Raw genomic sequence first — 14508 nt, 5'->3', positions numbered from 1 at the left:
GAAGAGTAATGCCTTTCTGTGATTAAACAGCGCGATTATGGTTTTATGAAGTTGCTTTCATGATGATTGTGTTGATACGAGTTCAGGTCTGCTTATACAGATAAAGTAGTTGTAATGCGTGTTTGTACCAGAATATCAGTTCCTCTTTTAATGATTGTCATTCTTTTTAGCTGGAAAATAGATGCTCACAAACAACCATTAAAATTGAATAACCCATTAAGAATTATTTTTATAAACCCCAAATTCTCTATGATGATTAATCATCAATGGGGTCCTTTGGGTATTAATTTTCTAGGAAGCTATTGGAGGCACTGTTTCATATAGTGGCCAGTAGCTATATGAAATAAGAAGAGTCTTTTTAGTGGATTTTATTTCCAACTCTGTGTCTTTATAAAGTGTATTATTGAAAGGCCTGAAGGACACTGTGGAGGACGAAACCTCTGAAACCTGCGTCAGCTGCGCAGCGTAATAACTGGAAAACGACACCCTCGATGAAAAGCAATTAGCCGTTAATCCAAATCTGACCCTGATGTCTCGACTGAAAGCTACTCTGCTTTCGCGTCTCTAATCGCTCGGAGGAGCCGCACCAGAGAAAGGGTTAACGTTGCTACTGTAATTAGAGTCGCTGCTCTCATGTCGTCGTTCTCCAATACGATGCTGCTCGCAGCTACGGAACCCCTCCCTCTCCTAACACACACACACACCCCTCCCCACCAGCTCTTCCAAATGTCTAATAAACTGGAAATTCTGAGCGCGAGCCTCCCCTGCTCACACACTGCTGGTATTGCGCGCGGGGAGCACAACACATAGAGACGCTTAACTCCTCTCCTCTCCTCCAAGTTTACATTCTTGTATTTATTATTCTAAAGAGCAATACTTTGATGAAAGTAGACTACATTGTAAGTGCGTAAAGGAGCAACATGCGCTGAAGTGTTTGCTTGTTTGTTTTCTACAACAACTGGAAACAAATCCACAAATCATTTTATTAAGCGCATAATGTCAGTTACGGGTAAACTCATCCTGTGCTGTTTTCACGGTTGATGATTTTCTTGGGAGGCATTGAGATGGAGCACAGGCTCGCGAGCACGCGGTGGACACCGTTAACTGGGCTGGTGGTGTGCCTGCTGGTGTGTGCGTGTGTGGTGGACCTGGTTCTGGCACAGATTCGGTACTCCATCCCCGAGGAGTTGGAGCACGGGGCTTTTGTCGGTAACATCGCTGAGGACCTCGGTTTGGATGTGGCCAAACTGTCCGCCCGTCGCTTCCGGATAGTCTCCGGTGCCAAGAAACAGTACTTAGAGGTGAATCTGGAAAACGGTATTTTATTTGTTAACGAGAAGATCGACCGTGAGGAGCTGTGTGAACGGAGCCCGACCTGCTTCTTACACTTGCAAGTGGTGATCGAGAATCCGTTAGAACTGTACCGAGTGGAGGTGGAGATTTTGGATGTGAACGACAACTCTCCCATTTTCCCGTGGAGCGAGTTTAATCTGGAGATTACAGAGTCAGCGGCGCCCGGGTCCCGGTTCCCGTTGGAGAGCGCGCAGGACCAGGACGTGGGCACCAACTCGCTCAGATCCTACCAGCTGAGCTCCAATGAGCACTTTGTTCTAAACATCCAGACACGTAATGACGGGAGCAAGTTTGCAGAGCTTGTGCTGGAGACCCCGCTGGACAGGGAGCAGCAGAAGACGCACGAGATGGTGCTCACAGCCGTGGACGGGGGGTCGCCGGAGCGCTCCGGCACGGCTCTCATCACCATCACGGTGCTGGATGCCAACGACAACGTACCCGTTTTCGACCGGTCTGTTTACCGGGCGAGCCTGGTAGAAAACGCACCGAGAGGGACTTTAGTGCTAAAGCTAAATGCCACCGATTTGGACGAGGGTGCGAACGGGGAGGTCTCATACGCGTTCAGTGGGCACGCACCGCTCAAAGTGCGCGAGCTGTTCAGCGTGGACCAGTACACGGGTGAGATCAGAGTGAAGGGGATTGTGGACTATGAGAAAGCGAGTGTTTATGAGCTGTATGTGCAGGCTAAAGACAGGGGTCCCTCAGCAGTGGCCGTGCACAGTAAGGTACTGGTGGATGTCTTAGATGTGAATGACAATGCGCCGGAAGTCATCCTCACCTCCGTGTCCACACCTGTCCAGGAAGATGCGCCACCGGGCACGGTGATAGCCGTTATAAGCGTCATGGACCGGGATTCGGGAGAGAACGGGAATGTGGACTGCCAGATCCCCAGCAACGTCCCCTTCCAGCTCCACTCATCTTTTAAGAACTACTACACTCTGGTGACTAGCGAGTTTCTCGATAGAGAAGCCGTCTCCGAGTACAACATCACACTCACGGCCCGGGACCTGGGCTCCCCGTCGCTCTCCACTAGGAAAACCATTCTTGTCCAAGTGTCTGATATTAACGATAACCCCCCGCGCTTCGCCCAGCCATCATACACAGTTTATGTGACCGAGAATAATGCCCCGGGCGCATTCATTTGCTCAGTCACTGCTTTCGACCCCGATTCTAATCAGAACGCCTATCTGTCCTACTCGATTCTGGAGGGTCAGATCCAGGGAATGCCCGTGTCCACTTACGTCTCCATCAACTCGGACAACGGAAACATTTACGCGCTGCGCTCCTTTGACTACGAGCAGCTAAGGAACTTTCAGATACGGGTGCAGGCGCAGGACGCCGGTTTCCCCCCGCTCAGCAGCAATGTCACGGTAAATGTGTTTGTTTTGGACCAGAATGATAACGCGCCGGTCATCGTGTCCCCCTTGCCCAATAACGGAACCGTGGCGACAGAGGTGGTCCCGAGGTCAGTGGATGCGGGGTACCTAGTCGCCAAGATCACTGCGCTAGATGCGGACGCAGGACAGAACTCGCGCCTCTCCTACCAGGTGCTCCAGGCTACGGACCCGGGGCTGTTCAGTGTCGCCCTCTACACGGGAGAAATCAGGACGATTCGCCGGTTCGTGGATAAGGACTCTACGAGGCAGAGAGTCGTCATCCTGGTCAAGGACAACGGGCAGCCGCCTCTCTCCGCCACCGTCTCTATCCTCCTCTCCGTGGTTGACAATGTGCCCGAGTCCCTGTCTGATTTCGGCGACCTCACTCTGAGCCCACAGCCCCCCTCCAACCTCGCCCTCTACTTGATCGTGTCACTGAGCACCATCTCGCTAATCTTCCTGGTGGCTATTATCGTCCTGGCTGCGGTCAAGTGTTACAAGGACAGAGAGACCCTCAGTGGGTATAACCTCCCCCCCTTCGCCTGCTGCTGCTGCGGGGGCTTCCAGCCAGAGCCGCCCCCGGAGGTGTTCAAGAAATCTAACCTAAACCTGCAGATCTCCACCGGGACTAAGGTGCCCACCAACTGCATGGAGGTCAATGGCAACGGTACTCTGTCCCAGGCGTACTGTTATAAAGTGTGTCTGACCCCCGAGTCAGCTAAGAGTGACTTTATGTTCCTGAAGCCGTGCAGCCCCATTAGCACCCCGAGGAACAACGAGGCAAAGGGGGCTGAAAACTTGGCTTGGAGCGCGCACAACCGGAGCGCATCGGTGAATAACAACTCCGGAGCCACCACTCCGAATGAGGTAACGTGAGAGTAAATGTGTTGGCATTCATATAATTGATTTTGTGTTTATTCTCAGTTTTGTTTTGATAATCATCAAGTACATGACATTCCACCTAATGAAGGTCAGATCATACATGCAAAAGTGTGATATGTTTGACTGAGCTTGAACGATATTCATATCAACGTATATATCAGACTTGGAAACTCTCTCCTAATGCAACCAACACGTATTTAGTTTACATTTCTGTTGGTGTGTATATGTGACAAACCATAACCTTGATTATACAGTAATGGCATGTGAGTAAATGAAAAGGAAGTTAAATAATTAGAGAGTGGATATTCTATTCACAAAGGCTATGAGAGAAAGCTGAACACACCACAGTATATTTTACACTGAGCATGTGTTGTGGAGCGTATTTATCTCCTCTTGCACACAGAACTGAACAGTCTGCCAGAGATATCCGTTTCACAGAGCAACGGAGAGGTATAAACCTCAGTCATGTTTTCTTCGATGCTTGTATTTCGATCCCTAATCTATGTGTTGTTTCTAATCTATTTGCACTGTCTATAATCCTCGTGTGTCCATTGCTTGTTTATTTGTAAACATGTTCGGAGTAATAGGGTGATTTGAGAAATCCCATAACGTTTGTATGATTGAGTTTTGTGGGTACAATGTCATTGTCTGTTCTGTCTGCTGCGTTGTGATACGAAAGATATACAGACATTCAGTCTATACTTTCCTATCAAAAACCACCAGTTTGAATTGATTTCTAGTAGCATCTGCGAATAGAGTTTTTACAAGGTGAACCGCTGACAGACAGCTAATGACGGGAGCGAGTTTGAAATACAACACCGCTTGTCTGGGCTATAGTATTCTATCAACGACCGTTCTGGAGAATTCTGCACGTCTACTTATTTTCATACTAACGTTTTTTTGGACCAATAACCCCACTAACTATGCCTCAAGGGCACAGTCACGGCGGAGCCATTATACGACACACAATGCCGTGCATACGAAAGGGGGTCGCGTCCATTATTGATGAAAAATGCAAAGAGATGGTTTTGGGGGACGAGTTAAGGGGTCCAAGGACCTGGCTGGGACGTGGCGCGCCTGTAGATTGCCCTGGCGTTGTCCTCGCGGTATGAGAGAGTAGAGAGATGTGGATCCTGCAACCTGGACTCAGGGGTAGACATAACATAGTGAACGTAAATCCGGCCTCAGGGCTAGACATAACATAGTAAATGTAAATCAGGGACACTCCAATTAGTATAATATGTTACCTTTTGTATAGTTTGTATTAATTTGTGGATGTCCAACATCCATTTTGTATGATATGTTACGAATTACAATTCGTACAATATGTTACAAATTTCCATTTGTTCAAAATATTATGAATTTGGAAACGTATGATATGTTACAAATTCCAATTTGTTGTGGGAATTGTTAGCTCGGTGGCTAGGTGGCTAACGCTAACGTTAGCTAGGTGGCTAACGTTAGCTAGGTAGCTAACATTAGCTAGGCTAGGGTTTAGGGTTAAGGTTAGGGTTAAGGTTAGGGTTAAGATGAGTAATTAGGTTAAAGGGTTAAGGTTAGGGGAAGTGTTATGCTAAGTAGTTGCAAAGTTGCTAATTAGCTAATGTTGTCCGTGATAAGATTCAAACACGCAACCTTAGGGTTGCTAGACGTTTGCGTTATACACCCACCCATCCACCCTGACTTTGTAATTTTTACCTTAAAGCAATACTTTGTTATTTTGGCATTGAGGCCCTTTATATACTTCCCCAGAGTCAGATGAACTCGTGGATACTATTTTTATATCTCTGTGTCCAGTATGAAGGAAGTTAGAGGTAGTTTTGCGAGCCAATGCTAACTAGCGCTAGCACAATGACTGGAAGTCTATGGGAATTTGCTAGCATGTAACCATACCAAACGTAACATATCATACTAATTTGAGTGTCCCAGATTTACGTTTACTATGTTACGTCTAGTCTATGAGTCCAGGCTGGTGGATCCATTTTTTGTCTGAGTTCCGAGCAACTAGGAAGGATGGGGGAGGGGGAGGCGATATCGACACCGCTGTTGTCGGAGTCACTAGATGTAATCTGGTACAATGTAGGCAGACAGTGTGACGGATAAAGGGACACACTTTTTTTCCTAGAATATCGCCATCTCCGTGTAGACTGAAGACTAAAAATGTCAGTCCCATTCATAGCAAGAACACCTCTGGCCATATAAAGAGCTTGATTCTAGGTCATGATGATTGTTCTGCTCGTAGCTATGTCCCTCCAGAGGCTTGGTGTCCTTGATGACGTTAATTGGTTCCCTTAAATCACCCTTGTGTTCCCCGAGAGTCATGTCGCGGATGACACCATAAAACCTCAAAGACTTACCAATTAAACAGTGGGATGGTTATATAGCCTAGTTGTCAACCATAACAATGTTGTATGTAGGCCTACATGTAGTGTCATTTCAGCAGGGTGATAAAAAAACAGTAAAACATACATTGAAGGTGAAAAAATGGTATGGTCTGTGAAACAGAGTGATCAGCTGAGATGACCTATAGTGTGTAAAGCTGCAAGGACTGCACAACTTTTCCCGCTTCTCAACAAGACAGTAATTAAAAGCATGTTCTCGGAGCATCAGAGCATTATGAAGGTAAAAATGATGCATAAAAACCACAAAACAATTACTTGTATAATTTTCTTAATTTCCTGAGTGCCACGGTTTTCTTTGAAGATGAAAATCGTGTTTTCGTTTAATCCCGGTGGGGTTCTAATTGTTTTTTTGTGCACAGCTCCTGTGGAATGTATTTTGAATATCGGTTCTATACGCTTACGTGGCAATCTTCTTGTTAACAGCTCTAAGTGAATTAATAGAGCGTGGAATCCATAGGCTACTATGAGACTTATTCCCAGAATAAATATCACTCCGCAGTGCCGGTCCCACTCCCCTGCTGTGCTGTGCTGCGGTGGATGAAAGCGAAATAATTGACAGGCAAGTCATTGCTCATGGCACGGCGCACTTCCTCACTGCGTTCTGAAATAAGGCCACAGGGGGGCAGTCAAGCTCCATGGAAAAACTATCACTCGTCCAATTCAATGAGATATCCGGATATAATGAAGCCTAGAATATGGAAATGAAAAGAAGTCTACTATTGGATATTTATCACTATTCTTACATGTTTAACCATCTCTTCAACGAAGACATTGAACCACAAGGCTATATTACTGTTGGGTGATTTCAGACCGGTTGTTTGGTGGTTTGTAAGACAGGACATGTTTTAAGATCGTATTTTCTCTCTTTATCTATAGCTCAAGCAACCAAACACAGACTGGACCCTCACAAAGAACCAGAACTCCACTCTGAAAAGGTAACCATTACTTTTGACACTACACTTACAACTACCTCAGCATACCGGTCTTTTACATATAACCTTATTAATGTATGGCCGGTATGTGTTCATGCCATAAAGCATTGTGTGATTATTTATGGATGAATCTTTATCCTCTGTAGCTGTAACTCTATCAACATGGACGGCACTCTGATGAGGAAGGCCATGCATGCAGACCCAGAGAACTACATGACACCCATGGCTGGCCAGTACTGGACCTGGGGCACCCATATGAGGGGTACGTGAAGGCCTGGGCCTGAAACACACAGACACACGCAGGCACGCACACACAGACACACAGACGCAGGCACAGATACACACACACACACCACACACACAATGCCTCTCCCTGTGTGTGTGTTTGTGTGTTTGTGTGTGTTTGTAATAGCCGTCTCACCTTGATTTCAGTCATGCAGTATGTTAATTGATATTATCTCTCTACTTTCACAGACTACAAGATGTCTCCTCCTGCCACTGGGCCTCCTCCTCGCTCCTGGACCCCCCGGTGCACCCCTCCACCACCCCAGCAACAGCCCCAACCCCAGCAGCCTCCACTCCCCCCACACCCACACCCCCATCCTCACCCTCACCCCCACCCACCTCCAGACTACCAGCATAATGTGTACATCCCGGGCACACCGTCGGCCCTGTGCACCCTGAGGCCAGCAGCCACCCACCACCGCAGCGAGCTGGACGTCCACAACTCCTTCTCTACCTTTGGCAAGAAGAGATGCTTCATCCACAACTACGAGCCCCAGACAGAGCAAGCAGCAGCTGTCATCAACAACGACCTGTATAACGATTAATAATGGGATCCTGAGAGGGAATGAGTGAGTGAGTGAGTGAGTAGTCTCTGTGGTATGAATGAATGAATGTATGAGCCCTATGTCTGCTAACATAGTAAACAGACTAAGGGTTGAATGAAAATGAATAAATTCATGTCTGAATGAATTCAATAATTGTACAAATGCCAGAATGAATTAATGAACTTTCGACCTCTATAATAAAGGAAAGAGGGATATGGACTAATATTGAGAAGATGAATGGATGAATCTAAGAAGAGTGATCTTCAAACCGTTTTTATATCTGCCACTGTTGGCCATTGCTATTTTTGACACATGTTTTTCACAGTCTGGTTTTTAGTGGATTTGAGTCATTTAGCAGACGCTCTTATCCAAAGCGATTTACAGGAGCAATTAGGGTTAAGTGCCTTGCTCAAGGGCACATCGACAGATTTTTCACCTAGTCGGCTCGGGATTTGAACCAGCGACCTTTCGGTTACTGGCCCAACGCTCTTAACTGCTAGGCTACCTGCCGCCCAGTATGATAAATTATTATTATTATTATTATTATATTATTATTATTATTATTATTATTATTATTATTATTATTATTATTATTATTATTATTATTATTATTTTGACAATCAGCATGGAGCAACAGTTTGATGAGAAACATCCAAATAGCCTAAGATTGGACAGCGCTTTGCACATTGTTATAAATATGAATTATATTTTTGAATGTTTACGAAAATGAAAATTAATACAAATAACCAAGTTGCATTCATTCATCTGAAATGGTAAAAAATGTATGGCTCTGTCAAGCAGAACTTGTGTGAATATATATGAACATAGCCTACTTTTAGATGAAAACTGCATTTGTGATGCAGGTGATCCACAAAGACTTAAACATTTTAGATGCAAACTGCATTTGTGATGCAGGTGATCCACGAAGACTTAAACAGTCAACTACCCAACACATATACTGTATATACATTTCTGAGAATAAAGTATTTTTTCTCATATATACTTTTCTTTCTTATATTATGGAGCCTATTACGCATTCTCTTGTCATCACCAGCTTTCCCCAAACAGGCCTAGAGGCAGTAAAGGTTTTAATTCTGAGGATGGATTAAATTGAGTGAGACACGTATTCAATGTTTAGTCAGCTTGAGTCACACATCCACTTTAAAGTTGGGAAATTGTTTTAGGGTGAAAAAGTTCCACGGCACACTAACTCCGGGGCAAGCTTTCTGCCACGGTAAGCTGTTTTCCGTGGCAAGGAATAAACATAGTAAAATGCTAACATATGCTAATTGGGGTGCTCGCATTTACATTCGCCCGCAGAGAATAGTCGAGGTTCATTAACTGAACAAACAGAATCTCCCCTCGAAATATCATTTTAATTAAAGACGGTGGCACTGGGACACAAGCGGCGGGCTGGGAGCTTCCGTTCCAAATGCCACACCTGGACGCGATATATTGAACCTTCTGCCCATTCTCTCCATGCCCTTTTCTTTTTAATGTCCGGGGGAATGAGTTCCGAATGTCAACAGATGAGTAGTCTATCGGCCGGATTCATGGGGGTAATTAGGTCGGCGCGTGCCTCAGATTGAAAATAATTCTGTTAATAAGGAAACGGTCTCCATGGAGACAAGACGCTTCTCGAACTGGAGTGTAACCTTCTCTCTGGCTGGGGAGGAGGAGGAGAGCCATAGGGACGGTATAGCAGGGCTGGAGTTATTTAGTTAAGCTAAACATCACTTAAATAAAGGTGATATAGTACGTGGACCTACTGTACAGTGCATTCGGAAAGTATTTAGACCCCTTCCCCTTTTCCACATTTTGTTACTTTACAGCCTTATTCTAAGATGGACTAAATACATGTTTTCCCTCATCAATCTACACACAATACTCCATAATGACAAAGCGAAAAAATAATGTTTGCACATGTATTACAAATAAAAGACAGAAATACCTTATTTACATAAGTATTCAGACCCTTCGCTATGAGACTCAAAATTCTGCTCAGGTGCATCCTGTTTCCATTGATAATTCTTGAGATGTTTCTACAACTTGACTGGAGTCCACCTGTGGTAAATTCAATTGATTGGACAAGATTTGGAAATGGACATACCTGTCTATATAAGGTCCCACAGTTGACAGTGGATGTCAGAGCAAAAACCAAGCCATGAGGTCAAAGAAAATGTCCATAGAGCTTCGTGACAGGATTGTGTCGAGGCTGGGGAAGGGTACCAAAAAATGTCTGCAGCATTGAAGGTCCCCAAGAACACAGTGGCCTCCATCATTCTTAAATGGAAGAAGTCTCTTCCTAGAGCTGGCCGCCCCGGCCAAACTGAGCAATCGGGGGAAAAGGGCCTTGGTCAGGGAGGTGACCAAGAACCCGATAGTCACTCTGACAGAGCTCCAGAGTTCCTCTGTGGAGATGGGAGAACCTTCCAGAAGGGCTACCATCTTTGCAGCACTCCATCAATCAGGCCATTATGGTAGAGTGGCCAGACGGAAGCCACTCCTCAGCAAAAGGCTCCTTAAGGACTCTCTGACCATGAGAAACAAGATTCTCTGGTCTGGTGAAACCAAGATTGAACTCTTTGGCCTGAATGCCAAGCATCACATCTAGAGGAAACCTGGCACCATCCCTACGGTGAAGCATGGTGGTGACAGCATCATGCTGTGGGGATGTTTTTCAGCGGCAGGGACTGGGAGACTAGTCAGGATCGAGGGAAAGATGAACAGAGCAAAGTACAGAGAGATCCTTGATGAAAACCTGCTCCAGAGCACTCAGGACCTTAGACTGGGGTGAAGGTTCACCTTCCAACAGGACAACGACCCTAAGCACACAGCCAAGACAACGCAGGAGTGGCTTCGGGACAAGTGTCTGAATGTCCTTGAGTGGCCCAGCCAGAGCCCGGACTTGAACCCGATCGCTGGACCAATTGTGCGCCGCCCATGGGTCTCCCGGTCACGGCAGAGCCTGGACTTGAACCAGGATCTCTAGTGGCACAGCTAGCACTGCGATGCAGTGCCTTAGACCACTGCGCCACTCGGGATCTGTTTGGGATTCTTGCGGTGAATTTGCAGTCAAATTATTTGTTATTATGTTCGGCCTGCGGCTGAATCTAGTTGATGATCCCTGCTATAGAGGCTGTTATGCCTTTTCCCGTCAGTATCCAGTGTAGACGCCAGTGTATTTGCTCCCTTATAAGCCCTCTCCCACTGCCTCTGACCTTATTGAGGCCTAGTAAAGGCTCTATATCCAAACCTCAGAGGGAAGCTCCATGTCTCATCACTAGAGAACAGGATGACCATGTCTGTACCCCATGCAGCTCTGTGACCCATGGGGCTTATTCTGCAGGTGTATCCCCATACTCACCTCTACCCCACCCTTTCTTCCCTCCCTCTCTAATCCCATATATTCTCCTCCAAGTCGGCTTCTCCCTTTCACTAGATCAATGAACGTCAATGAAATACACAGAGAGGGACACATTATTTAGGTAAGAAAAACACGTATATAAAGTCAATGTGAATGAATGAACGCTCTTACAAGCATGTTCAGAACGCCATGGCCTAGATATGTCTTATTATGAGATAATACAGGGATAATGAACACTCTTAGAGAACTGAATGAAACACCAGCTCTATCACATAGCCTACTTCATTACCACAGCGCATGACCGATGTGATCAGGCATGGCCTAATATAGATCTACTTACTAAGGTTACTATCTGTAAAGACTGGATCTGTATACAGTACATGACGTCTGCATGCTGGATCTCCACCAGGGGGCACCATTAAGTCACAAACAGAGGGAGAGAGATGGAAAAGGAGCAGACAGACGAGAGAAGCTTCTTCGCATTTCAAAATAAAGATTTAATCAAGTAAAGTACTCACTTAACAAAAATATTTCACTGTGCTACACTTTCAACATAATCGAATAGAGCACATAAAAAAGGGTACTAACACTCAGAACGCATGCATGGGTCCCCCTGTAGCTCAGTTGGTACAGCATGGCGCTTGCAACGCCAGGGTTGTGGGTTCGTTTCCCACGGGGGGCCAGTATGAAAATGTATGCACTCACTAACTGTAAATCGCTCTGGGTAAGAGCGTCTGTCAAAAAAACAAAGACGCAGACAAGAAAGCACATAAGACTTAGTTGTGTTTTAGAAATTACAGCTAGTTTAGTTGATATTGGCACACATGTGTTGGTATTGGTTTGAGAGATTGATATCAGTTTGGGGATTAAGTGGCTTCCTGGTCATCTGTAGAGGTCATACGTTGGCTCTGGTTCATCAGTAAGTGACCTGTAATGAAAAAAGAACACAGAATACCCCAAAGTCCCGCCTACTTCCTGGTGCAAGTCCCGCACTGTTTTGAATGGGCGTCAAGCTTATATCATACAATTAATGACAATGGGGTCATTTCACTGGCATACCGGACACCTCCACAGCCCCCGCAACATGTTTTATTTCGATATGTACTAGGAAACTACATGTTTGTTTCTTGGGCTTCAGGAATGTGACTGGAAAAGTGCCCCAGGCCTTGAAAAATAAAAAAATAAACTGATAAGTATAAGCGGATATCGGTGAACATACGCAGTGGTCAAGGCTACGACGGCGCCGGTGCAATGAGTGGAGTTTACTCAGGTGTTCAAAAGTGCATATCTGACCGAGAGCCTAATGCTTCTTCGGTAGTTCTTTATGAGATTTAGTTTTAGAAAACAATTTCTCCGCAGAAGCGACAGTTACAGGGATGCTAAAAACAGCTTGAATACCATAACAACATCAGGGAAACTGGGCAGAAGGGAGCGGTGCTTCAAATCCAGCAGTTCTGCAACATCTTTAATTGGGCCTCTCATGCTCCTTGATGGAACATTACACCTCAAAACGATCCTTTGGTTTTTGTTTCATTAGTCCATTGTTGACATAATCCCAAAGGTTTTCAAGATATGTCACTTTCAAAATACAGAATTCATCCCCAAATGATGCATTTTGCATCACGGGATAATTTCTGTATTGGATTTAATGAAATGTACCTTGAATATTGCAGCCCATTTGTGTAGGCTATTTGCCAGACACAACCCTCTGAGTAGTTTGAATTTATTTTCAAGCCGACTACTTTTTTCCTCATTGTTAGGCTATTTGATATGTAACAGTTTATAAATAGCAGTTAAATAGCAACTAAATACGGTATATAGCTATAAATAGTACACTGCATAATGAAACAATCCATACTAAACTAGTGTTTTGAGGGTGGACTGACTGTATTATTTGGCATTAATAGACTGGTTTTACGCACAACAACTTTGCATCCAAACTGGGAGAGAGCGTGTACAATCTGCAATGTTTGAATTTCCAACTTTAATTACTGAACAAGTAATTACATTATTGCCACCAGCCAGCAGTCTAAATGGCAGGATTGCAACACCGTGTATAGCTTCATGAAATGAGCTTCATAACATGAGAAAATGACGACCAAATAGGCCTACCAATAAACATTTATCCATTAGCTAAAGCAAAGCTATACATACCCTGGCACCAAAGAAAGCCTATCATCGATTCGATAGGCACGCAGCCACATAGACATACAGCAGCCTTTCAGCACCATGGACAGCGATCGGTATCGTCGATACTTTGTGAGCGGCTGTCTGGCTGACACATTCGATTTTTATTTTATTTTAGGGGGGAACGAACTCCGACCTTGCCGGGGTCCAGAGAAACTGCGTTATACCAGTCGGTCATTTAAGATATATGTCAAATTATATTCCTATTCGCGGATTAATTTACCTTTACCCAATGCCTTTTTATGAAGGTTTTCGATTACGAAATTGTTTTGCAAGCGAAAACCTTCATGAAAGGCATCAGGTAGAAGTTAATTAATCCACGAATACGAATATCATTTTACATATATCTTAAATGATCACGTCTTCATGAATTGTATGATATAAACTTGAAGCCCATTCAAAAACCGTATGGGATTTACACCAGGAAATAGGTGCGACTTTCATAGAGTATAGAGAGGCAGTTAGGAATGTAAGAGACAGCGGCATACACACCATTACAGTAAAGACTATTCATGAATTATATGTTCAAATAAACTGCTAGTAATTTGAGTGTTTTTCAACCATTCAGGCCTGCTATATTTGGCCTTCTAAACGTTTAGTGAATAAAGGCGCTTGGTTAGAGTGATATACAGGCGCTGTCCACTGGCGAGGTGCTGAAATCCCTGCCAACGGTCTATTGTTGTGTCACATTAGGATACTAGACAGCAAAAATTGAATTTTATTCATATTTTTCGCGGGTGATGTCATAATCATTGAGTAGAGGTCAGATAATTTGAATATATGGATTTGGCGCTACATTTGATTCACTGCTAGCCCATTTGTGTACATGCCCTTCATACTTAGTAATATGAATATCAACAGCATACTTAGTAATCAGAATATTTAGCAGAATCAGAGCAACCAGTGTGGCCTCTCTCGCAGCCTGACTCCACTCCTGCGTTAACCACACGGTGTCGCTGTTCACCAGTAAACGTCTCAGCACTGTTCAGAGGGAGCCATGACATTCTCATCCAGCCCTGCTGTAGGACAGACCTGTTTCAGCTGATATAAATATGCCTCTTTATTTTATAACAACGATAATGCTCTGAACAACTGGCTACTACATAGGAATTTTGTACATGCATTAATAGCATCCGAGTGTATAAGGAGTCTATTTCTGGCTGGAATTCAACGTTCAGG

The 14508-nt window shown here is 44.7% G+C and overlaps 1 protein-coding gene across 1 annotated transcript; it reads left to right on the top strand.

Moving 5' to 3' along the window:
- Positions 1–1040: 1040 nt before the first annotated feature.
- LOC311107776 (protocadherin alpha-C2-like) lies at positions 1041–7775 on the top strand (the record flags this gene model as incomplete). The annotated part of the gene is made up of 4 exons (XM_084150318.1): positions 1041–3596; positions 6890–6948; positions 7092–7207; positions 7420–7775. 4 exons carry the CDS (start codon positions 1041–1043, stop codon positions 7773–7775), a joined length of 3087 nt encoding a protein of 1028 aa, XP_084006444.1.
- Positions 7776–14508: the final 6733 nt, after the last annotated feature.

Source organism: Coregonus lavaretus (assembly GCF_964263955.1).
Source record: "Coregonus lavaretus genome assembly, chromosome: 32".
Taxonomy (NCBI): domain Eukaryota; kingdom Metazoa; phylum Chordata; class Actinopteri; order Salmoniformes; family Salmonidae; genus Coregonus; species Coregonus lavaretus.
This window is presented reverse-complemented; position numbering and strand designations above follow the sequence as displayed.